We start from the raw sequence: 24,909 nt of genomic DNA, 5'->3' as shown, positions 1-24,909 counted from the left end.
GGATTAAATTCTTACAGCAAAACTTTATTCACATTTTTACCCTGCTATCTTCTGAACTGACATAATTCAAGATACAGACAACAAGCATACAGTCTGCTGATGGGACTGAGCCGCTGGGGACACACAGTCAGCAAAGGTCTGAGCGCAGGTCAGGAACCTGTGCTCACTTAGTTTCCAGGCCTCGTAAATGGACCTGGTGCTGTGGGTCAGGTCCGGTGGGCTCCTCTAACCGCTTGTCTTCTTTGGCTTCTGCTTCAGCTTGCTCCACATCCTCTCCAGGGCCACCTTCCCCATGAAGAAAGTGATGGCAAAATTGCGCTTGTACCAGTCTCTACAGAGAGAGAGAGAGAGAGAGAGAGAGAGAGAGAGAGAGAGAGAGAGAGAGAGAGAGAGGAGAGAGAGAGAGAGAGGACCCCAGTCAACTGCAGTGTCAGCTGACCAGACAGCAGCTCTCCTGGAGGTGCCACGGTCACCTGACTCCCTACTTCCAGCCCAGCTGGCCATGCACATCCACAGCCAGTTTCCCTGTGGATAGAGCGTTCTCATCGTCCCCTGGCCTGTCCTGGCAGACTGGATTCTTAGGATCCCCTGTGAACCCAGCAGCGTCCCTAGACGGGCAGCGGTGAGTATCTAAGGGACAGCCTAGGGACTGGGGTGGGGGTGTTCTGCTTTGGTCTAATTTGTATGGGACAAAGTATTCCACAGTAGGAAGTGGAATGTCACAAAGCTCAAAGTCCCTTCTCCTGGGTGACAGGTCTGATCCTCACACATACCTTGGTAGAATCTATACAGAGAAAAGACATGGGCTGCTGCCTACAAGTCACCAATGGAAGCCCACGCACTGGTGGCAGCTCTGAGTCTAATGGTGAGGTGACGTCTGGAGGGCTTACTGCGTGGAGGAAAAGCACATCTCAGTCCCTGGGTCCGAGGCCTTGCTGCCCCAAGGCCACCAGCCGTTCCAGGCTCTGAGCTCCTGAGTGCTTCTGCTAGGGCTAGATGCACTGACTCCTTGGATCTCAGCCCAGAAGGTAAGAGAGGAACCAGAGCCCTAAGGAGGGGACAGCACAAGTCAGCCACGGTGTAGGTCCACAGACTCCATCCATCTATAGGGAACTTAAAACTCGCTAGCTGAGGCAACCCCGCTGACTAGCAGAACCCTAAGTAAATAGGAAAGGCTCGGGGAGAGCAAGAGGCCACCCTGTGTGTCTCAGGCAAGGAGAGCCACACTGCTCTTGTGAGGCAGATGATTCGCTCCGGGCAGTTAGGCAGAAAAGCCAGAAAAGTCTCCCGGTTTCTGTGTGGAGGCAGCCTCGAGGGCACTGCACACACAGACCTGTAGGGGGCAGCAATGCGCTGCGTCCATGAGTTCACATGGTTGAGCAGCTAACTGGGTCAGAATAACACAACACAGACTTGGCTCCCTCCCGAAGCTGCCCACGTTCTCTGAGACCTTGCCCCTCTGGCCACACCCAGCCCTGTCACTGCTACATTTTAACAAAAATCTCAAGTTGCATCTGTTTTACCAGATATCACAAAAGACTAAAATCATTTTTTTTTTAAAATCAGATTTATTAGGCCAAGCATGGCGGCCTACACTTCTAATCTCAGCACTTAAGAAGTGCAGGTAGGCAGAATCTCTATGAGTTTGAGGCTAGCCTGGTCTACACAGAGTTCCAGAACCTCTAGAACTACATAGTGAGATCCTTCCTCAAAAACAATCAAACAACTAAACAATCACAGCAACAAAATAGAGCCCAACGCGGTAACATCTACTTATTACTTTCTATCTCTTCTGGGACAGAGCCCTGGCCACACTGCAAGTCTCAAACCAATCAGGCCTATATATGAGACCTTGTCTCAAAAATTAGTTAAAAAAAAAATCCCACTAATCTGACAGGACGATCCATTAGAGACCTATCCCATCTCCATTAGACACCTGTCACAGGAGCTCAGGACTGCAGCTCTGTAGAATGACTCCCAGGACTCTGACTGACACCTTCAGGTTCTCATGCTGCCCCACGTCTCCTGAAAACAGCTGCAGGCATGGGCTGTCCCTCCTCCTGCAGCTCAATGGGTCACCACAACATAAGATGCAGCCGTGCTTAGGACTCAGGTGTGGCACCCTCAGGTCACCATCCAATCCCCACAGCCTTTACTGCCCAGTGGTTTCAGCAGCTAGGGGTGACAAGGGATGACGAGGGATGACGAGAGATGACGAGCGTCTAGACCTGGGCGGCCATTAGGAACAGAATCACATCATTATTTCTGAGTGTTCTCTTTGTTTTGTTTTCCAAGACAGGGTTTCTCAGGGCAGCACTGACTGTAGACCAGGCTGGCCTCACCGCCTGCCTCTGCCTCTTGAATGCTGGGATTAAAGGCATGTGCAAGCCTGAGTGCCTTTTTGTGTGGTCACCTTTGAATACTATTGGTGTGGGGCAGAGAAACTCTTCCACATGAGCTGTGCATAACCAGAAGAGACCCAGAGCCTCCAGGAGCGCTCCCCAGACACGTGTGTGCAGTGATATTTTGTAATCCTGTGTACGGCTTGGGAGGGTGACTCACCCTGCATTTCAGGCTCCTTGCTGGTCCCTGTATGGCTCTCCTGTGGCCCTCTTCTCTACTGACCAAGGGTCCTGGCTGACCCCATATTTCCAGGGAAAGATACTAAGAGATGTCAGGACCTACTCGATGATGTAAGCCCGGGGGGGGGCTTTGGGTACCTCGCACACATACCGAAGCTGACAGGTTTGGTTAGAACTGCAAAGGGCATAGCTAGGAGAACTGTCTTGATGGATGAGCTCAATGAGCTCAGGAAAGGCGGACGTGCATACCGGTTATAGCACATGTGCTTCTGGAAATTCTTGCTCAGAAAGTCCTTATAGAAGTCAGCCATCTCCTCGGCATCCAGCGTTGCTCTTTGGCCTGGAAGTAAGTCACAGTTAAACATAGCACAGGAGAAGTTGGCCGTGCCGATGCACACTTAGAACCCAGCACTGGAGCTAAAAGCAAAAGGATCAAAGTTTGAGGCCAGCCTTGCTATAGGAGATCCTGTCTTAAAAATCCAAGAACGGGGTTGGGGATTTAGCTCAGTGGTAGAGTGCTTGCCTAGGAAACACAAGGCCCTGGGTTCGGTCCCCAGCTCCGAAAAAAAGAAAAGAAAAAAAAAAAAATCCAAGAACCAAGCCAGGTGGTGGTGGACACGCCTTTAATCCCAGCACTTAGGAGGCAGAGGCGGGTGGACCTCTGTGAGTTCGAGGACAGAGTCAGTTCCAAGACAACAGGGGTACACAGGTAAACATTGTCTTGAAACACCAAAAGCAACAACAACAAAAACCAAAAACAAAAACCAGGGGACTGTATATGGCTCAGTGGCTAAAGGCACTTGCTGCCAAGTCTGAAGACCTGAACTGAATCCCTGAGATCCAGAAGGTAAAAGGAGAGAACGGACTCCCCCATGAACTGTCCTCCGACCCGCACATGCGATGCTAGAACTCACACTATAGTCCTCAAAAACACAGAGACCCACCTGCCTTTGCCTCCCAAGTGCTAGGACCAAAGGCAAGCGCCGACATGGCCAGCTAAAGATTCCATTTCATTTTAAGTATGTGTGTGTGTGTGTGTGTGTGTGTGTGTGTGTGTGTGTGTGTGTGTGTGTGTAGGTACAGAGGTACAGTAGGGACAGTGCCTGCACAAGCCAGTAGGTGTCAGCCAGATGGTCTGGAAGCTAGCGTTACAGGCAGTTGTGAGCCACTGGCTGCTGGGAACCAACTTTGGGTCCTCTATTACAACAGTAAAAGTTCCTAACCCCTGAGCTATTGCTCCAGTCTCTAAATAGCTTTATAACTTTCTATGTTTGTTCTGTGTGTATGGATGCTCTGCCGACCTTGTATGTTCGTGTGTCACTTGCAGGCCTGGTGCCCATAGACCAGAAGAGGGTGTCCGGGCCCCTGGAACTAGAGCTGCAGACGGTTGTTAAGCCACCTCGTGGGTGGGATGGACTCCTCCTCCCTGTGAGAGCGGCCAGTGCTCTTAACTGCTGTGCTATTTCACTAGGGGTTTTTGTTGTCCCAATATCTCACACATCAGCAAGCAGGAGCAGCACAGAGTCAAGGTCACCCTGCATTACACAGTGAGATTGAGGCCAATGTGGGCTACACGAGATACTGTTTCAAAAGACAAAAACAAAACAAAGGCTGGAGTGCTGGTTCGATTCCTGGAACTCACACAAAGGCTCACAACCATCTGTAACTCCAATTCTAGGGAATCCAGAGCCCTCTTCTGGTTTCTGAGGACTCGGGTATGTACACAGTGCACATATATATATGCAGGTAAAACACTCACACATCAAATAAACTGCATGTGTGTGGTATGTGTGTAAAGATTTAATATATTCAACAAACTTACGGAAGACCCACACACATACACTAACTGTAGCCAGGGGCAGTGTTGGCGCACGCCTTTGACCCCAGCACTCAGGAGGCGGAGGCAGGTGGATCTCTGAGTTCAAGGCCAACCTGGTCTACAGAGTGAATTCTAAGACAACCAGGGCTACACAGAAAAAAACCTTATCTCAAGAAAAATAAATAAGGGGTTGGGGATTTAGCTCAGTGGTAGAGCGCTTGCCTAGCAAGCACAAGGCCCTGGGTTCGGTCCCCAGCTCCGAAAAATAGAAAAAATAGAAAAAAAAAAAAAAAAAAAAAAGAAAAAGAAAAAGAAATAAATAAAAACCAACAACCAAAAGAGGGCACTGCTCTCTGTCAGAACTGCAGCTGGCTTCCTGCTGACAGGCTTTTGTTTACTTTGCAAATGTTAACAGGTAACTTATAACTCACAGGAAAGTCAAAGATGTTAATAGCTAAACAATGGGCTGGGAAGGGCAGGACACCATTAGCCTTTTATCCCCACAAGAAGAGGACGGAGGCAGGCAATCTCAATGAGTTCAAGGCCAACCTGGTCTACACAGTGAGCTCCAGGCCAGCCAGGGTTTCATAGGAAGAACCCCAGCTCACAGAAGAAACAGGTGAAAAGGCTTGCATTTCTCAGTTCCCAATCCTACCATGGAGTGCAGGGGCCATGCAGCACTGCCAGAGACGCAGATCACACAGACACAGAAACTAGCAGAGCTGTCAGCATGACAGAGACAGGCAGGCCCTCCTCTAGCCCCCCCCCCCCCCCGCCCCCCAACTGCTCCTGAGTCTGAAGAGATCCAGGCTGAGGGTGACTCAAGACCATGAGGCAGACAGGCTCAAGTCCACAGCTGCACTTCTGTGATCAACCTTAGCGGGCCTCTTATTAGGCAGCTGTAGGTGCTCTGCCGTCTTCTGTGCCTCAGTTTACTACACAGTGCGGACATGGCTGTGCATCCCTGCTAATGCATAGAGCACGTGGAAGAGCCAAGTCTTTAATATATTAGGAGCTCTGCAGTGTTACCCACTAGGCTAAACACACAGTACTTTGCTGACCCAGCCTTCCTGTGGTCCCCTCCACCTAGAGGACTCTTCTGAGGACATGGACAACACACACACACACACACACACACACACAGAGAGAGAGAGAGAGAGAGAGAGAGAGAGAGAGAGAGAGAGAGAAGACTCTCTTCCTTAATTCCCTGCTAGTTTCTTTGCTTGTCAGCCCCCAATGGGCAGGACTGTAGTTCTGCTCCATGCCCCATCCCAGAAGCCAGTGGACATCTCTGTGGAGATAGATGCTATCATATGAAGTGAGGAGTACCTACCACCTGAGAGGTAAGGAATGCCAAAGGCTCCCAGGGAAGGTGATACATAAGCTGGTCTCAAGATACACACAGGCAGGTGGGAAGGTAGGACCGGGATGGAGGAGGGAGCAGGACGGAGGAGGGAGCAGGAGGGAGGAGGGAGCAGGAGGGAGGAGGGAGCAGGAGGGAGGAGGGAGCAGGAGGGAGGATGGAGGAGGGAGCAGGAGGGAGGAGGGAGCAGGATGGAGGAGGGAGCAGGATGGAGGATGGAGGAGGGAGCAGGAGGGAGCAGGAGGGAGGAGGGAGCAGGATGGAGGATGGAGGAGGGAGCAGGAGGGAGGAGGGAGCAGGAGGGAGGATGGAGGAGGGAGCAGGATGGAGGAGGGAGCAGGAGGGAGGATGGAGGAGGGAGCAGGATGGAGGAGGGAGCAGGATGGAGGAGGGAGCAGGATGGAGGAGGGAGCAGGATGGAGGAGGGAGCAGAGGCCGGGATGGAGCCCAGTCCAGAGGAGTTTTGAGGGTGACAGTCTTTCCTTATCCTTAGAGAAGGGAGTCCCTGTTCCTCTGGAGGGCCGGGTCCTCCCCACGTAGACTCCGACCGTGTCCTCCCTACACCTAGTGCCTCGTCTCTAGCAATGGTCAGCACGGCTGCCTGTAGAGCCCGCAGAGCTGCCCACACCTCTGCCCACACCTACGGCTTCCCCAAGGAGCTCTCAGACAGACCTAGGGACACCTCACCCAAACACCCTCAGGCCAACGACCAGACAGCAGGAACCCCATTAATGCTTGCCAAGCCAATGCTTGTTCCATGGCTCCTCTCTGCCTCTTACTATTGAACCTAAAGCTAACGGGAGCAGGGAGGAGAGTAAAGAGAAGGGCTGGGGAACAGAAAGGGAGGAGGAGGAAGGGAGCCATAGTGGAGGGATGGAGGGATGGAGGGAAAACTCAATTGCATCACGTCATTACTGAGAATGTGTGGGCGTCTCACAAATGCCATCTGAGAAAGTGGATCTGTCTCCATGACTCCTTTTCTGGATGCACAAACACGCAGTCAAAGAAAGGGACAGGAAGAACTCCTTCCTGACACTGCTGTCGAACAATGAAATCAGGGCTTCCTGCTTCTTCCTGCACTTACGGTCAGTCAGTGAATTCCCCACACCACAGCAGAACTTGCGGAACACGCAGTCAGCAGGTGGCGACCACTCTTACTAGTCTGCAATCACTGGGCAACTAGACTCCCCGCTTTGCAATTAAAAAAAAAGCCTGTAAGGAAAACTTGCTGAACTGGCTGTTCACGGCCATGGCTTGTTTTCCTCTAGAAAGGGGCTGGGGCTCTCAGGCTACCTCTAGCCACCAAAGCAACTCCGTCAGGACTGAGTGCTGAAGGAACCTTTCCTATGAACTCAGAAAGCACAGACAGATGCCCTGCTGCTTGAGATGGCGTTTGTGTAAAGCCAGAGGTTTCCTCCCCACACACTCAGTCACTGGTCCACAGGTGTTGTTACTAAGGCAAAGCCATTGCAGCCTGTTTAAAAGTCCAGACGGTCCGCGTCATGTTGGCTACAAACACCACCAAGCTGTTCTTCGTCATGAACTGTGTTTTTCCCGGACGCTGTCTGGCCGTCCCTCTGGGTCGCCTTCATCCTGTGTTCCCATGGCAGCAGCCAGGCTCATTCAACACAACCCATTGCTGTGTGCTGGTCCAGACCCAGCATGGCTGGAAGCTGGCTGGCGACTGACAGAGGAATTAACTGGGAGGCAGAGGGCCGGGTTAACAAAGCAAGAGAAGGGGTTGGGGATATTGCTCAGTGGTAGAGCGCTTGCCTAGGAAGTGCAAGGCCCTGGGTTCGGTCCCCAGCTCCGGAAAAAAAAAAAAAAGAACAAAGCAAGAGAAGGGTAAGGAAGAAGTCCTAGGGCCGCTCTGGTCCCATTATCTGAGTACAGCCCACCGCTAGGGCCCTGCGACCCATGTTCCAGGTCCTTAGTGCTCACTGCAACTGGATGCCCCACCACAGGGCCCAGCCATTCAGATGCTTTCAGTTCCCCTGCTGCTGGTGGCTGGGTTATACCGTGTCCTTCATCCCCAGATGAAGGAGGTAGAATCTTTAGGATGTGGAGACTAATAGGAGCCCCTGGTCACTGCATGTGTGCTTTCAAAGGGGATGGTGGGACCTAGGTCTCATCCATTTACAAAACTGGGTTGATACACACACACACACACACACACACACACACACACACACACACACACAGAATTTATTTTTACTTTATGTACATTGGTGTTTTGTCTGGAAGTGTGTCTACGTGAGGCTGTGAGAAACCCTGGAATTGGAGTTACAAGCAGGCATGAGCTACAATGTGGTTGCTGGGAACTGAACCCAGGTCCTCTGGAAGAGCAGCCAGTGCTCTTAACCTCTGAGCCCCATGAGTTTTTGTTGTCATTATTATTTGGTTTTTTGAGAAAGGGTTTCTTTGTGTAGCCCTGGGTAACCTAAAACTCTCTTTGTAGAGCAGGTCAGCCTCTAACTCACGGGAATTTACCTGCCTCTGCCTCCCAGGAGCCGGGACTAAAGGCAGGCTCTGGTAAGAGTTTCTAGCAGTGGGAACTCGAGATCTAACTCTGCTCTATCAGCAGCTGATACCGGGTAATTAAAAAACTACTCGGGGGCTGGAGAGATGGCTCAGCGGTTAAGAGCACCGACTGCTCTTCCAGAGGTCCTGAGTTCAATTCCCAGCAACCACATGGTGACTCACAACCATCTGTAATAGGATCTGATGTCCTCTTCTGCTGTGTCTAAAGACAGCTACAGTGTACTCATATAGAAAATGAATAATTCTTTTGAAAAGGTAATTTGTTTTTCCAATATAACTCATTAGCCAAAGCTCCTCTACCTTGAGCCCCTGGGAGCCTCTAAGGAGCCACACATGGAAAGTGTTTCTCAGAACATGTGTGCTCTGAACAAGAGGTATCTCATACATTACAACTGGTACAGTCTGGTAACTGTTTAACCTCCACAAAGCACGGTGGTTTTTCCTTAAGTACGTATACAGTATGGAGCAGCTGTGTCTAGCCAGCTGACATGAATCTCCTCAGAGCCGCCACGAGGTAAGGAACCTGACAAACACGCTCAGCCGTCTCCAGGAACACCCTATTAACCGTGTTGCTCCACCCAAGTGCATTACACGTCCTTTATGTGACCTCTAAATACTTCCAGGCTCCCCACGTTCCCTCTCCACGCACGCTGTTCTTTTCCATCGCCGAATTAATTATAAATGTTACTTAAGGTCAGTCTTTCAATACATAGCGGTCAGCAATGGAACTGGCATGTTTATAGGAATCAAAACAATTCTCCTGTCTGTTACAAGAACGGCCAACCTCAGGGCTGGAGAGGTGACTCAGCGGTTAAGAGCACTGACTGCTCTTGCAGAGGGCCTGAGTTCAATTGGTGGCTCACAACCATCTGTAATGAGATCCCATGCTCTCTTCTGGTGTGTCTGAGGACAGCTACAATGTACTCACATATAGGAAACATATATATACATACATACATATTGGCCAATCTCTAAGGCAATACCACAGCATGAGCTGACCTGATGGGAATGGCTGATGGCCCACAGACATCGCTTCGCCACATATGAGTGTGAGACAGGGATGAAGCGAGAGGGCGCACACAGACAGACAGACAGGCAGACAGACAGACAGGAATAGCAGCAGCTGAACTGAGAACTGTTGAGATCCACACGTCTTCTGATCTGACTCCTGTGGGCAGAGCCTACCCTCCTTTCTTACTGGGTGGTCTCAGGCTGGGCTCTCACCCCCGTTACACTTCGGGCTCTTTAGACAGCATTTGGTGCCTGGCCTTCACATCAGGACCAAACTGGCCCTCCGTTCATTCCCACACAGTGCTAGGATGCAGCACCCTCTTCTGTTGAAGTGGGGGCTGGCATGCAGAATACCACCCCTCGCCCTTCTTCTGAAGCAAACCAGGGCGGGCTAGGGATTAGCAGAGAGTGAGGGCACCTTAACCCAACAGCAGACTCAGCTCTGGAGTTAATGGTTGTGGGCTGTCCATTAGAATATTTTGGGAGTAGGCATCCAAGTAATAAAACAGTACAAAATGCTATTAAGGCCTGACATCAACACTCGGAGAAAATGGTCAAGGCTATTTTGAGCGAAAGAAATGGTGAGCCAGGTATGTGCAACCCTCTTTTAATTCCTGCACTGGGGAGGCTGATCCTGAAAGGCTACCATGAGTTCAAGACCAGGCCAGCTACACAGTGGGACCTGGTCTCAAAAAAAACCCAAAACCAAACAAACAAAAAGGAAACAAGCAACTCCAGCAGCCCACGGCCTGCTCTGGGCCTGGGAGATGGACAAGGCCAAGATGTGAGGCAGTCGAGAAGTTCTGTGGCCTGTGGTGAGGGCTGGTGTGATGGCCACTCCTTTAATCCCACACTTCAGAGGCAGACAGGTGATCAGAGTCCCAGGCCAGCAGGGGCTACATGGTGAGATAGCATCTCGCCAGCACAAGCCTACAAAGAGGGCACCTGTCAGGTAAGCATTTGGGGTGGAATAGTCTAGCTATGGTGCAAAAGATGAACTTAAAGCAGGGCTTGACAGAGGATATTTAGAGGTCAGATCTGTTTTCATAAATTAAGTTTTCTTAGATATCACCCAGGGTCACTGTATCCCAGACAACCACAAACGCCCTTCACAGAAAACAGAATGCTGCCTTAAAGATCCAAAGCTGGCCGGGGCTGGTTGTGGTGGCACAAGACTTTAATCCCAGGTTCTGGAGGCAGAGGCAAGCAGAGCTCTAAGTTCAAGGCCAGCCTGGTCTACATAGTGAGTTCTGGGACAGCCAGAGCTACACAGAGATCTGTCTCAAAAAACAAAACGAACAAGAAAGTTGGGAAGCTGGGAAAAATGGAGAAGTGCACAGTGGACAGAGAATCAACAGGGGTCTGAACTTCAATGGCGGGGCAGGGAAGCCAAAGGGCTGGGAGACAGCTCAACTGGCCTGCCTTAGCAGAAGGCTACCACAGCCCTCTGCTTTCTGCTAGGAATCCAGGAAGGAGTGCTAGGAAGATGGAGGGCTGGGAGATTACAGAGGCCTCCTAACCTTAGGGGAAGCCATTCATCCAACTGCAAGGCTGTGCAGCCCAATGGCTTGAGCGCTTACCTACAATGCTCAAGGCCCTGGATTCTATTCTCAGTACCGTACACAAAGAGAAAAATCAAAGGACAAAGGAGGAACTCAACTCTGAGAGGCTGTGACGACATCCCTGAAGATGGGAGAGGAGGAGCTAGGAGCCCGAGGGAACCCAGTGATACACACACAGGGCAGGGTCTCTGCAGGCAGGGAGACAGTAAGCAGGGCACGGAGGCTGTCGGTCCAGTGCTTCTCCTCATTCAGTAACACTTTTCTACAACAGTAACAGCACAAACGTACTAACCTGACTCGGTTCGCGGGCCTGAGCCTTTAGCTTGTAGCCTTGAGTAAATGAACTCTTCCTTTTCCTGAAAGAGGATCAACAGAACGTCTTAGCCAGGGTTGGGCACTCACCTATACTCCCTGAACCCGGAATGGCGTGGAGATGGCGGTATCAGGAGATCAGTCATCCTCAGCTACAAGTTTTGAGCGCATCCTGGGCTATATGAGACCCTGTCTCAAAAATATTCAAATATGGTTTTAAAAACATTAAAACCCTTGGGCTGGAGAGATGGCTCAGCGGTTAAGAGCACCGACTGCTCTTCCAGAGGTCCTGAGTTCAATTCCCAGCAACCACATGGTGGCTCACAACCATCTGTAATGGGATCCGATGCCCTCTTCTGGTGTGTCTGAAGACAGCTACAGTGTATTCACATACATTAAATCAATCAATCAATCAATCAATCAATCAATCTTTCTAATCCTGGCACGAAAACCAAAAGAGAAGGAGAGAGAACTGTTCTCCGGCTCCCAATGCTGAGACATTTGGGGCAAATTTCCTTAGAAATATCACACTGTGAAACCTGCATTTTAAAAAGACTTGTTTTGGGGCTGGAGAGATGGCTCAGTGGTTAAGAGCACCGACTGCTCTTCCTGAGGTCCTGAGTTCAAATCCCAGCAACCACATGGTGGCTCACAACCATCTGTAATGAGATTCGATGCCCTCTTCTGGTGTGTCTGAAGACAGCTACAGTGTACTCATATACAATAAATAAATCTTAAAAAAAAAAAAAGACTTGTTTTATGTGTGTATGTATGTGAGTCTGCACATACATTTGCATATAACATACATGCATTGTGCCTGAGAAGCCCAAAGACGGCACTGGATCCCCTGGAACAAGAGGGTCGTGAGCCGCCATCTGGGTGCTGGGGACTGAGACTGTAGTGTAGAAGATCAGCCAGTACTCTGACCATTGAGCCATCTCTCCAGCTACCTCAGAGCTTGTTTTCAGCCATCTCAACCTGGTTAGAGGTTCACGCTTGATACAGGACTTTTTTTCATGTAGCCCAGCATGGATTCAAACTTTCTATGTAGTAGCAAGAGTACTGGGGGAACAGGTGTGTGCCATGATGCCCAGCTTGACACAGGGATTTAAAAGATATTCAATGGGGGATTGGGGATTTAGCTCAGTGGTAGAGCGCTTGCCTAGCAAGCGCAAGGCCCTGTGTTCGGTCCCCAGCTCCGAAAAAAAGAAAAAAAAAAAAAAGATGTTCAATGGATTTGGGAAGGTGGATGGTTTACAAATCCACAGGCTATAACAAACACTCCTGTCTATTTTCTTTCCATTAGTATATTTATAGGTGTTTTTCATTCACTTTATGAGTAAGTTGCTAAGAATCCTGAACTCTCATAAGTGGCAATCATAGTGGTGACTTCTTATAAACAGGCAATGCATTCAAGTCAGAGCTGGTCCTGGACCTTGTCTTCCCCGAAAGCCTCAAACTGTGACTAATGACTGGACAAGGAGTCTTCCACGCAGCTACATGCAGGTTTAAAACAATCTTTTTATCTTTTTTTTTGGGGGGGGGTTCTTTTTTTTTTCCGGAGCTGGGGACCGAACCCAGGGCCTTGCGCTTCCTAGGCAAGCGCTCTACCACTGAGCTAAATCCCCAACCCCATCTTTTTATCTCTTAAAAAACTTTTTTTTTGACACTATAGTGAGACCCTATCTCACATTTCCGGCTAGTCTGGAGCTCACTATGAAGACTGGCCTTGAACTAGAGGTCCTCCTGACTTTGATGACCAAGTGCTGGGATTAAAGGAATGCATCGCCACCGCTGGCTGCTAAAGACACCATCAAGAAGAGACAAAGTATCTATTTACCCCCCAAGCGGCAACCAGAACGGCAATGCTGAGGATGTAACGCCCCCAAGTGGCTGAGAGGATTGTCCCTTACTGTTCTGAACGCCACACTTACCTTATTAAAGGACAGATTCTGCTTGGCCCAGAACTGCTGATTCCATTCCTGCGTTTCTTGCCTCAATTCCCTAAGCCTTTGCTCCAAAGGAGACTCATTTTCAGGGACATGAAAATGAACAGGACGAAGGTTGGAGTATTTGTCTGGGGGGCCTATCCAATCATGGCAAGACTGTCTCGGAGGGCAGAATCTTGAGACCTTTAATGAAATGAAAGGAATTAACGTAACTAAACCAGCCCCTGGTGTTATAAAACCCGCTTATTCAAGGCCCTCATCAGCTTACTCTGTGAAAGACTACAATGTATCCATCTGATCATTTTCCAGCTAAAATGCTGTGATTTTGTTTTGTTCTCCTTCTTGGTTCCTTCAGACATGACCCTAACAATGTGGCCTTGGCTGGACTCACAATCCTTTTGCCTCAGCCTCCCAAGTGCTGGGATTACAGGCAGACACCACCATATCTGGCTTAAATATTAGCATTATTCTACGGTTCGCCAAATGATGCTAAAACAGTTCCGTATCCTGACGGTGGAGGCCAGGTGGGCAGGCCTGTAACTCCAGCTAGGAAGCTGAGGCAGGATCAGAGTTTGAGGCCAGCCTGGACAATTTAGTAAGCCCTGTCTCAAAATAAGTATAAATAAAATAACAGAACCAAGAATGTAGCTGAGCGGTAAGCACGTTCGCCCAACACATCGATCATCTCGATCATCTTAAGACAAAGGCCCTTCCTATGAATTCCGTTACTCAAAATCAGGTCAGGAATGATGGGCTGAAGATACAGCTCGGTCAACAGTGCTTCACACACTCTGGGCAAGCTCAGCCACAAGGAGCCACCCTCTGCCTCTAAAGCATTTCTTTATTTAATTTTGTAGTCGTAAAGGTTGAAACCAGGTCTTGTGTTTTGATATATATAGTTTTAATAGGCAAAATGGGGGGGTGGTCTTGGGATAGTGTCCTGTGGCTCTAATCCCAGCATGTAGTAGGCTGAGGTAAAAGCCTACTTACCCCTCCACTGAAACACCGTGGGACCAGTGTGTCTGTCTACACTGCCCCCACCCTTGGCATTCTACACCTCAACCCATGCTACTCCAGACAGCAGTCAAGGCACTCTCTCCTAAGGTCCCCCCACCGCCCACCCCCATGCCCCCACACCCCCATTCTCCCATTCCCCCACCCCCAGGAGCTGAGGACCAAACCCAGGACCTTGCACTTGCTAGGCAAGCACTCTACCGCTGAGCTGAATCCCCAACCCAAAGTGCTTTCTTTCTTTCTTTTTTTTTTTTTTCTATTCTTTTTTTTGGAGCTGGGGACTGAACCCAGGGCCTTGCGCTTGCTAGGCAAGAGCTCTACCACTGAGCCAAATCCCCAACCCCCCAAAGTGCTTTCTTTAAAAACCCTGGCTGGTGGCTCACAGCTTTAATCCCAGGACTTAGGGGGCGGAGGCAGGCAGATCTGAGTTTGAGTCCAGCCTTATGTACAAAGTGGCTCCCAAGCCAGCCGGGGTAAAACACAAAAAGCCTGTAGTAAGGCTGGAGACGAGCGGCTGACTGCACTTGGCACACCTACGCAGAACCCAAGCTCAGTTCCTAGTACTCACGTCAGGCGGCTCAGAACTGCGGCCACCCCAGTTGCAGGCAGATCTGACATATCTGGCCTCTGTGGGTACCTATACCGTTATACACACGCACCTGTGCACACACCCAATACCTAATCCAAAATAAAAATATCTCAGCTCTGGGAAGCGCATTTTTATGTGCACAGGTATTTTACCTGCATGTATGTCTGGCACCTGTAGGGTTAGAGGACAGTGTCAGAGCCTCTGGAAATGGTTACAGACAGTTGTGAGCAGCTAGATCAGTGCTGGGAATTGAACCTGGGTCCTTTGTAAGAGCAGCCAGGGCTCCTAACCACTGAGCCCCCTTGTTTGCCGTACTCTTTTTTTCTTTATTATTTGGTTTGGTGGAGCTGAAGCAAACTCCAAACCCAACCCATTTAAGGCAAGCGCTCTACACTGACCCACAGTCCCAGCCCGCAGCGGCTTACCTTTGGGCACATGTGTATTTGTACAGTTGAGGTGTGAGCACCAGTGCCTGTGCCACCAGGCTTAACGACTGGTGCACATCTGGCAATTCTGGGTAATGTAGCATTACCATGCTCACAAGTGCCAAGTGGCAGGCAGAAGCCAATGGCAGGTGCTCCCTTGATCAGTCTGTACACCATATTTGACATGAGGCCTCTCCCCAAACCCACAAGCTTCATTGTTCTGCCTGTTTCCATGTCCCTATCACCACTAGGACTACAGGCATACATGGGTGTTAGGGATCCAAGCCTGTCTTCCTGATGGTGGGGCACACACCTGAGCTACTAAGCCATTTCCCCCGGACTTCTACAGGCTTATTTCCCCTCTTTGTGTGTGTGTCTGTGTCTGTGTCTGTATCTGTGTGTGTGTGTGTGTGTGTGTGTGTGTGTGTGTGTACTGCACATGTGAAAGCCCAAGGTTGGCACTGCGTGTCTCCCCCTTCCTCATTGCTCTCCACCTGGTATCCTGTGTCAATGAACTTAAAAGTCAGTTTCAGCCGTTCTAGTAAGCCAGCTTATTCCAGGGGTTGTTTCTGCTTCTCACATGCTCGGATTCCAAGTAAGCAACCACATTCCCTCGGATTTTACACGGATGCTCGGGATCAGAACTCTGGGCCTTGGCCTTTTTTTTTTTTCCCCAGAGCTGAGGACCGAACCCAGGGCCTTGCGCTTGCTAGGCAAGCGCTCTACCACTGAGCTAAATCCCCAAGCCCGGGCCTTGGCCTTTTGCAGCAAGCACTTTCAGCAAGCGACAGGCTTGTCTTACTTGCACAGACCACTCCCCCACACATGTTGAGTTTAGATGAGTTGGCTCAGAGCATTCATAGGTCCTAAGTGAGCCAAGAGCTCAGCAGGCCCTTCGAATCTCAGGCCCTGGACCTCAAGCTGCCAGCTCTGCGGCTGGTCTAGGTCTAGCCACAAAGGCGCGAATGCTGGGGTTGTAGGCACGCGGACTGGCCCAGGGTCCTGAGTTAGAACTTCCTTCTCAGGAATGTGAAGATGCACAGCAGTGCTCACGGGAGCAGCGGAAGGCTAAGCTAGCCCAGGGGAGACGGGGAACTCCAGGAGCTGGTGGAGAAATGCTACACAGCTCCTGCTGCTAAAGAGTGCTGGACACTTACAGCCCAGCACAGTCCGCAGAGCGGGCCCTTCACTTACTTAGTACAGCCCTATACTACACTTCCTGCTTACAGCTTCAAACGCCGACAAGAAGCATTTTCACTGAGTAGAACGTTCTTTTCTTCTTACAGGCTGTCCTCATCAGGAAATGCTAAAAGAGTCACCTCATGTGCACCTTTAGTTCCCGTACTCAGGAGGTAGAGGCATGAGGGGTTCCTGTCCAGCCTGATCTAGTTAGTTCCAGGACAGCTAAGGTTGTGCACTGTGACCCCGCCTTAAAACAGAATAAAGGGCTGCCCCAGCGATCACTCTGCCTGATCATTACCACAGCACGGCGAGCCCAAGGAGTGGCCAGCGGAATCGTGGCTCCTTCAGATGGACCTACTGGCGTCAGGTGACCTGATGCCACAGAGGAACCCGTGTGACAAATTTTCTGGCCATTCCACTTTTCATAATAACTTGGAAGATACTTATCTTTGGCTATGATGAGTTAATTCCTTTGCTCTCCCTACATGAAAATACCTGCGTCTTTGTTCACCAAGCAGATGCTATTAGGAAAAAAAGAAAGAGGCTTGGGGAAGGGAATAAAACCTTTTCCTAAAAGAAATCTCCCTCCACAGAGTGAATAATTACTGTAATTTCAGTTCCTACACTGTAAGAACATAATGCTGGCTTCCTGGAGCATGGACAGGAAGGCTCTGTGTGGGAAGGGATCCCGTACATGGGCCATGTACCCTGCGGAGAGGCAGACAAGAATCCAGCATTTCTGAGAGGCAGCCCGCCTGACAGCGTCCCCCACCCCCAGCTTCCTAGCTCCCCTCCCTCAGGGCAGTGCTGCACAGACAAAGCAGGGTGTGAGACAGGATAACAGGGAATGCACACTTGCCAAAGGCTTCCTGCTTTGCAAGGCTCCTCTAAGATGAGAGCTCAAGGAGCAGCCCCAACAGCACAAAGGTGCTACGTAAACCAGCAAACCAAATCGAGCCAATGCAAAGATGATATCCCACCGGGCATAGAAAGGTTTAATACTAAAAAGAAAAGCAAGGTGCACAATCTGCTATCTTGAATGTCTGCAAGGGAAAGCACACAGAACTGACTGTAGTGAGAGTTTCCTCCCCGGAGTCTGCCTTATTATCTTTGTCTTTCCTACCACCTCCAGACCCAAGGCCTGCCCCTCACGTGGGCACTGCTGTGCTGTGTCTTAGTCAGACTTAGCTGACTTACTGCTGTGCTAGAACACCATGACCAGAAGCACCTTGGGGAGAAAAGGGTTTATTTCACTCACAGTTCTGTATAAAAGCAGTGAGGTTCTTACTGGCCTGCTCCACATGGCTTACTTAGCCAGCTTTTTTCTCTTTTGTTTTTCAAGACCAGATTTCTCTGTGTAGCCCTGGCTGTCCTGGAACCCACTCCGTAAACCAGGCTGGCCTTGAACTCCGAGATCCACCTGCCTCTGCCTCTCATGTGCTGGGATTAAAGGCATACACCACCACTGCTGGCCTTTTTTTTTTTTTTTAATGTATTTTTTTTAAACATAGATGTGCTCTCTGTCTGTACGTACACCTACATGGCAGAAGAGGACATCAGATCCCCTTATAGATGGTCATCAGTCCCCGTGTGCTCAGGACCTCTGGAAGGGCAGCCGGTGTTCTTCACCGCTGAGCTGTCATCTCACCAGCCCTTCAACCTGCTTTCTTATAGAACCCAGGACCACCAGCCCGGGGATGGCACCACTACAATGGGCAGGTCCTCTCCTATCAATCACTGATTTAGAAAACGTCTTACAGACTTGCTTACATGCATACAGTCTGATCTTATGGAGACATTTTTCCTGTTTTTTTGTGTTTTTCAAGACAGGGTTTCTCTGTGCAGTCCTGGCTCTCCTGGAACCCTATAGAACTGTCCTGGGGCTCTGTAGACCAGTCCTGCCTCTGCCTCCTGCTGGAGACATTTTCTTAACTGAGGTTTCCCCCTCTCAGATGACTTTAGCTTTTGTCAAGTTAACGTAAGGCCATTCTGTCCAAGGATCTTATTGGTGGCCTTTTCCAACTCCCAAGTCCTCTTAAAAGTTAGGGACCCTGGAGGTACTCCCCTGAATGGTCAAGGGCCCAGTCTCAAGCTGTAGACTTAGTAAACATCTCTCGAATTCTCTAGGAGTCAGTGAAGTGTCAGCTTTAGCAGAGTCTACATGTGGGCTGGGAGGTCACCCTGCTTCTTCTGCATAAAACCTGAGTCATCACAGGAAGCCCTCCCTGCACAGCCACCTGTGTCTGCCAAGTACTTCTGTACCCTTAGTACTTCCGGGCCCCCACAGGAAATGCCAGCATCAGTAGACACAGGGCTTCATCAGTGCTTCATTGACAGGATGGGGCTTTCAAAGACGCAGCGGTGGCTCCAGCAGGAGCCCTGTCTGCGTCTGTGCGTCCTATTTCTGTTTCCTTTTTCCTTTAGGCTTTTCAAGACAGGGTTTCTCTGTGTAGCCCCAGTTGTCCTGGAACTCACTCTGTAGACCAGGCTGGCTGGTCAGAGAAAGAAAGACATTGAAGGGTGAATGCAGGCTTCTCAGCAGCAGTGAGACAAGCCTCTGGAGGGCTGACCTCCAAACGGCTTTTCAGATTGTTACACAGAAGGCACTTTTAAGAAGTCAATTTCTAGGGGGCTTATGGACAGGAAACTGGGAAAGGGGATAACATTTGAAATGTAAATAAAAAATATCCAATTTAAAAAGAAAAAAAGAAGTCAGTATCTGGGCTGGAGAGATGGCTCAGTGGTTAAGAGCACTGACTGCTCTTCCAGAGGTCCTGAGTTCAATTCCCAGCAACCACATGGTGGCTCACAACCATCTGTAATGGGATCTGATGCCCTCCTCTGGTGTGTCTGAAGACAGCTACAGTGTACTCACATATGTAAAATAAATAAATCTTTAAAAAGTCAAATTCTGCCTACCAAAACCTCTCAATCTCTCTAGGAGTTGTCTGAGGGACAATTACCGAAGCCCGTCTCAGCCAGGCTTCCTGGTTTACCAGGTATGTCCTAGGACTAAGTTATGCAAAGTCTCTGTGAATCCTTCAGGAAGAGCAACTTCATAAACCTCAGATAACAATCACGATTTACAAAAGGCTACGTCAATGCCCAGGTGCCATCACTCCAGAAGTCATGCCAGACCCAATGGCTCTGCTAAAATTCTCCTACACTCCAACTCAGAGATCCACCTGTCTCTGCCTCTCCCACACACACACACACCCAAGTGCTGGGAATAAAGCCATGTGACACCACTGCCCTGGCAATATTTTATGAAGTTAAAAGTGACTTGGGATTTTTTGTTGTTTGTTTTGAGAAAGCATTTTCTCCAAAAGCATGAGGCCCAGGCTTTCCTCAGAATTCTATGAGCACTCTGGCTTATTTTAACATTTTTGCGGAATGCCTACAGCGGCAATGATATGTCATGTCAGGAGGCCATGGTTCCAGTAGTGGGCAAAAGGCCTGCTCAGTGTACAATTATTTAAGTTCTTCTTTTGTTAATAATGAGGGTGTAAATGGTGTAAATGTTCTGTACTATAGGATGATGTCATTATGCAGGTGAAGGCGTGTATAGGATAGAACGAGGCCTGTCATTGGACAAGAAGAAGGATGGGCGGGAGAAAAGCTTTAGAGAGGAGGAGACTAGAGAGAGGAGGAGCAGCTGAGAGAACATGGAGGCTGATGTTAAGATTCCTCTCTGCACGTTTACAGGTTGTTATGAATGTTCTTAAGGGACGGATGTGTACAGGGTTCTGTATGTCTAGGTGGGCAATTATATCTTATCAATTGGACCAGAGGTTATTGTGTTGTGTGTTCTTTCATGTGGCGATTTAATTGAATTCAAAAGAGTATATAGTGGCTGGAGACACTGGGCCACCCCGGAATTGGGATGTATATTTCTGGGGTTTTTTGTTGTTGTTGTTGTTGTTGTTTTTTCAGAGCTGAGGACCAAACCCAGGGCCTTGGGCTTGCTAGGCAAGCGCTCTACCACTGAGCTAAATCCCCAACCCCGGGATGTATATTTCTGGCATGGTGGCAACCTGCCTTGAAAACTAGACAGGTAGAGAGATTGTTGCCAGGCTCAGAGAGAAACCATTGGCAGTGGGATATGGGATGGAGCAAAGTGGGTGAGAGGCTTTGCTGACTGAGATGAAGATATCTTGGGGCACTGCGGTGCCAGACCTAGAGCGGGATAAAAGACAGCATTTTTTATAATTTTACAGCAACAGTTTTTTTTTTCTGATCCAATTGATAATATATAATTTTACAGCAACAGATGATGAACCAACATGGTGGGCAAGAATCCACTATTAGGGCTGGAGAGATGGCTCAGCGGTTAAGAGCACCCGACTACTCTTCCAGAGGTCCTGAGTTCAATTCCCAGCAACCACATGGTGGCTCACAACCATCTGTAAAGAGATCTGATGCCCTCTTCTGATGTATCTGAAGACAGATGCAGTGTACTTATATATAATAAATGAGTAAATCTAAAAAAAAAAGAAAAAGAAAAAGAATCCACTATTAATCCTAAGAGTTGAAAGAAAGTTTTATTTTCTAAGTAAGAGGAGGCCAGTGCCATGTTGAGTCATGTGATGATGATGTCTCACTGGCAGGGACCTTAAACAAAGAAACACAGTAGCAGCCTAGGCTGTAGGCCCCCTGCTGTGATAAGTAGTGGCAGCTCAGAGAGTTAGAGATTAAAAGTCTCTTTTTTAGAAAGTTGTATAGAAAGTCTTTCAGGATACTCATATTCCTTCTAATGTGGGCTCCCGGGGAATTTTGGGTTGAAATCCTAGTTAGACAAGCTACTTCTTAATTACAGGTATTACTAAAAGGTGATTAAGTTTGTTTTTGGAAGAAGAGAGTACAGAGATTACACAAATCACATGGGGATTTTCACCCATGGTTTGGAACTGAGGGAAAATTAGTCACTCACTCCAAGTAGAGAGTTGTGATAGAAGTCTGTAACACCAGGCAGAGTGAATACAGACATATATTATAGAAGTTATTAGTAAATAAAAATCTGAGGCTCTAGGTAGAGAGCTTGACAGATTGACATATTTTGGGGTAAAGTCCTGGTTTGATAAGTTGCTTACCTTTTGGTATTAGAATTGATAGAAGGTGTTTAATTTGTTTTATAAATTACCGGCTAAAGGCCATATGGCTCATTGATGCCGGCTAGCAAAGGTTTGTGGTTATGTTTGATTTTTACCACAACAGGAAGCCCAGGTTATCTTAACGTGGGCTCCATGGGAATTTTGGGTTAATTTCCTGATATGACAGATTTAAAAAGCCTGACAGGCTCATTGTTTAACACTATTATTTAGATTACTTCCTCTTTTAAAATTATTTAATCTTCATAATGGGTGTGACTGAGTTTTATGGTTATATTATTCCTCTGGGAGAGAGTGCAAGATACAAGTTTTTCTGGTTACAGACTAAGGGACACGGTATTTTGGGAGAAAGGTTTTGTCTTTGTGCTTTTAAAAAGGGTGATTAGGCTCTGGACACCTTCCAGAGTTATATTGATCAGATTTTTGATAGAGGGAGACCGTCTGAAGAACTAAATTCAAGAGAATCCAACAAAAGATACCTCGATTCTAAACTTTTGTCATTTTACCCCTGGGGCTGGAGGGATGGCTTGGTGATTAAGAGCACTGGCTGCTCTTCCAGAGGTCCTGAGTTCAATTCCCAGCAACCACATGGAAGCTAACAGCTGTCTATAACACCATTTCCAGAAGATCCAACACACTACGTTTAGCCTTTACAGACACATATGCATGTGATGTACAGATATACACATAGGTAAAACACCTATACACACAAATTTTTAAAAAGTACCACCACCACCACCCACCCATCCATCCCATCCCCACAGCAGGACATGGTAGTTCGTGTCACTAATCCTAACAGGCAGGAGGCAGAGGCAAGCAGATCTCTGTGAACTTGAGGCCCTCCTGGTCTTTAGAGCGAGTTCCAGAACAGCCAGGGCTACACAAAGAAACCCTATCTCTAATCAAAAACAAAACAAAAAGACCAAAACACCAGGGTGGTTGATGTAACGCAGTCCTGGAACTGCGGAAGACTATGCAGAAAAGAGGATTCAAGGTCATCCTCGGCCATACACAAAGTCCCACACTCACCTGAGATACTCGAGACTCTGTCAGAGACAGAAATAAAAGGGGGGTAAAGCAACGAGTACAAAGAGACCAGAAGTGAAGTTAGGTTGGCACTCAACGTGGGTCTCCTTCCTTGAAGCAAGACCAGAGAGCTAAAGAAAAACATGCAGAGGAATCTAGTAGAGGGTTTATTTTATTGAAGAAGAAACAGTTTGCGATATTCTTTTAAAATTTTTACTTATTTGTTTGCTTGGTTTGATTTTTCAAGGTAGGGTTTCTCTGTGTAGCCAGACCAGGGTGGCCTCAAACTCAGAGATCTGCCTTGTCTCTGCCTCCAACCACAAAGTTACTTTTAAGACTTTCTATTTACAAAATTTCTTTGCAATACAGCAATCTGTCTAACAATCATTTAATTACTCAGGAAACAAGAAAGGTAGCAACACATATAAAATAGCCCTGAGGCAAACCTATTTTCTTTTGTGCCACCCAATATTTGCCATAATGGGGGCATTTAAATCCTACAAAGCAGCACGGGCAGTCAGTACAGAATTAGGCAAGCTCTGGCTGGTGGCCAGTTCCCCTAGCCACAGTCATTCCCACTGCTCCTCTCTCCAGAGGTGAGCAGCACTGGCTTGCCCCTTAGACTCCAAAAGGCTGAAGTGTTACCCTGAGGATCCAGACCCCAGGTAATTTGTTTTAAAACAGGATCTCACTGCGTAACCCTGTCTCCCCTGAACTTGCTAAGTGCACAAGCTTGCATTTCCACTTAAAGGTGGTGTGCCACCACGCCTCCAAAAAGACTCTTCAAAGATTGCTGCTTGTCTTTTTTCCAACATTAGTGCACCACATAGGGCGAGATGGCTCAGAGGGTAAAGGCATTTCATGTGAGAGCTGAGTCCCACCCCCGGCACCTATCACAGAAGGAGTAAAGGGTCTCCAGAAAGCTGTCCTCACAACTCCACAGCTGGCGTATCCCACATCGTAATAATTTTTTTTAAGTAAAAATGAATGTAAGGGCAAACTCTCACCACGAGAAAACTGTTGGCTGAGTTAAGTTTTTCCCTCCCAAAGCATGTTCAGACACCTATTTTAGTTGTTTTCTGCCCAAGGACTAAAGCTCTGTTTTCTAGAGACAGAAGCGTGAAAGCTTGTTTCTTTCTTGTGCCAGGAAACTGAGCCAGAGGCCAGGGTCCTCGGCAACAAATCTAAGCCGTAGAAGGAACTTCAAAGCTGTAGTTATAATAAGTGTGCTGGGAGACACAGCGTAGCAAATGAAAATTTCCACAGCAGGCACATTTTGCAATTCTTAATTTTCTCTGTTTCTCTCTTCCCCTCCCTCATTCCCTCTCTCTCTCTCTTTTTTAAAGATGTATTCATTTATTATATATAAGTACACTGTAGCTGTCTTCAGACACACCAGAAGAGGGCATCGGATCTCTTTACAGATGGTTGTGAGCCACCATGTGGTTGCTGGGAATTGAACTCAGGACCTCTGGAAGAGCAGTCAGTGCTCTTAACCTCTGAGCCGTCTCTCCAGCCCCTCATTCCCTCTCTTAATTATTGCTTAATCGAAGCTCTCCAGTCTCTATCACTAGCCTAGTGGCAGGTGAAGTGTTAGTAGCCACTGATTAATGTTTTCATCTGACGGATAGACTCAAAACCTAGGCCTTCCTTAAACAGAACATCCTGTCGCAAAGAAGTGCAACTGATTTAATAAAAAAAAGATTTATTTATTTTTTATATATGGGAATACACTGTCACTGTCTTCAGACACATCAGAAGAGGGTATGGATCTCATTACAGATGGTTGTGAGCCACCTTGTGGTTGCTGGTAATTGAACTCAGGACCTCTGGAAGAGCAGTTAGTGCTCTTAACTGCTGGGCCATCTCCAGCCCCGGAACTGATTTTTAAAAAGGCTTCACGTCCTTTCCTGCTGCAGACAAGCACTGTTGATCTCTGACATCACGTGCATATTTACAAACAATGCGAAGTCTACACAAGTGAGATGATGAAGTCGGCCACCGCTTTAAACCGAACACTAGTCTTAACGAAGCGGAAGTGAGAAAACACACTTCAAGAGCTGTGTTGATACAAATGGTATTTAACTTGGTAGAATAAACAAGATTCGCACTCTCCACAGCGGATCCGCTACAAGGATCATTAGCCTGCCGGAGAGACGCGGGCGTCGTTGGGGTGCTCAGCGGCTTCCCTCCCTGCCAGCGCCCCGGCGTCCCGCTTACCCGGCTGGACGCAGCATCCCTGCGCTCCGTAGCGCGCTCACGGGCCAGCCGAACGCCGCCGCCGGAGAAGGACCGGCAGAGCAGCCGGCGAAGAGCTTTGCTTCCGGGCCGCAAAGCCGCCATGGCCCGCGCGTACGGCAGGATCGCGACAGTGGAAAGGTTGGCTTTACGGCAGCGTCGCAAAGCCTGGGGCGACGCGCGGCGAG

The 24,909-nt window shown here is 48.6% G+C and overlaps 1 protein-coding gene across 4 annotated transcripts; it reads right to left on the bottom strand.

Moving 5' to 3' along the window:
• Positions 1-24,839, bottom strand: Coa8 (cytochrome c oxidase assembly factor 8). Of its 4 annotated transcripts, NM_001037769.2 has the most exons (5): positions 24,704-24,839; positions 13,125-13,322; positions 11,171-11,234; positions 2,832-2,922; positions 1-331 (listed from the first exon to the last, which is right to left on the bottom strand). In NM_001037769.2, the coding sequence occupies exons 1-5, from the start codon at positions 24,824-24,826 to the stop codon at positions 226-228; spliced, it is 582 nt and encodes a 193-aa protein (NP_001032858.1). In that variant the 5' UTR covers positions 24,827-24,839; the 3' UTR covers positions 1-225. The 4 variants fall into 4 exon arrangements, with proteins under 4 accessions (NP_001032858.1, XP_063117858.1, XP_063117857.1 ...); XM_063261788.1 differs by lacking the exon at positions 13,125-13,322 and having other exon boundaries at positions 4-331; positions 24,704-24,834; XM_063261787.1 differs by having other exon boundaries at positions 252-2,922; positions 24,704-24,836.
• Between the last annotated feature and the right edge of the window lie 70 nt (positions 24,840-24,909).

Source organism: Rattus norvegicus, chromosome 6, assembly GCF_036323735.1.
Source record: "Rattus norvegicus strain BN/NHsdMcwi chromosome 6, GRCr8, whole genome shotgun sequence".
NCBI classification, from domain to species: domain Eukaryota; kingdom Metazoa; phylum Chordata; class Mammalia; order Rodentia; family Muridae; genus Rattus; species Rattus norvegicus.
This window is presented reverse-complemented; position numbering and strand designations above follow the sequence as displayed.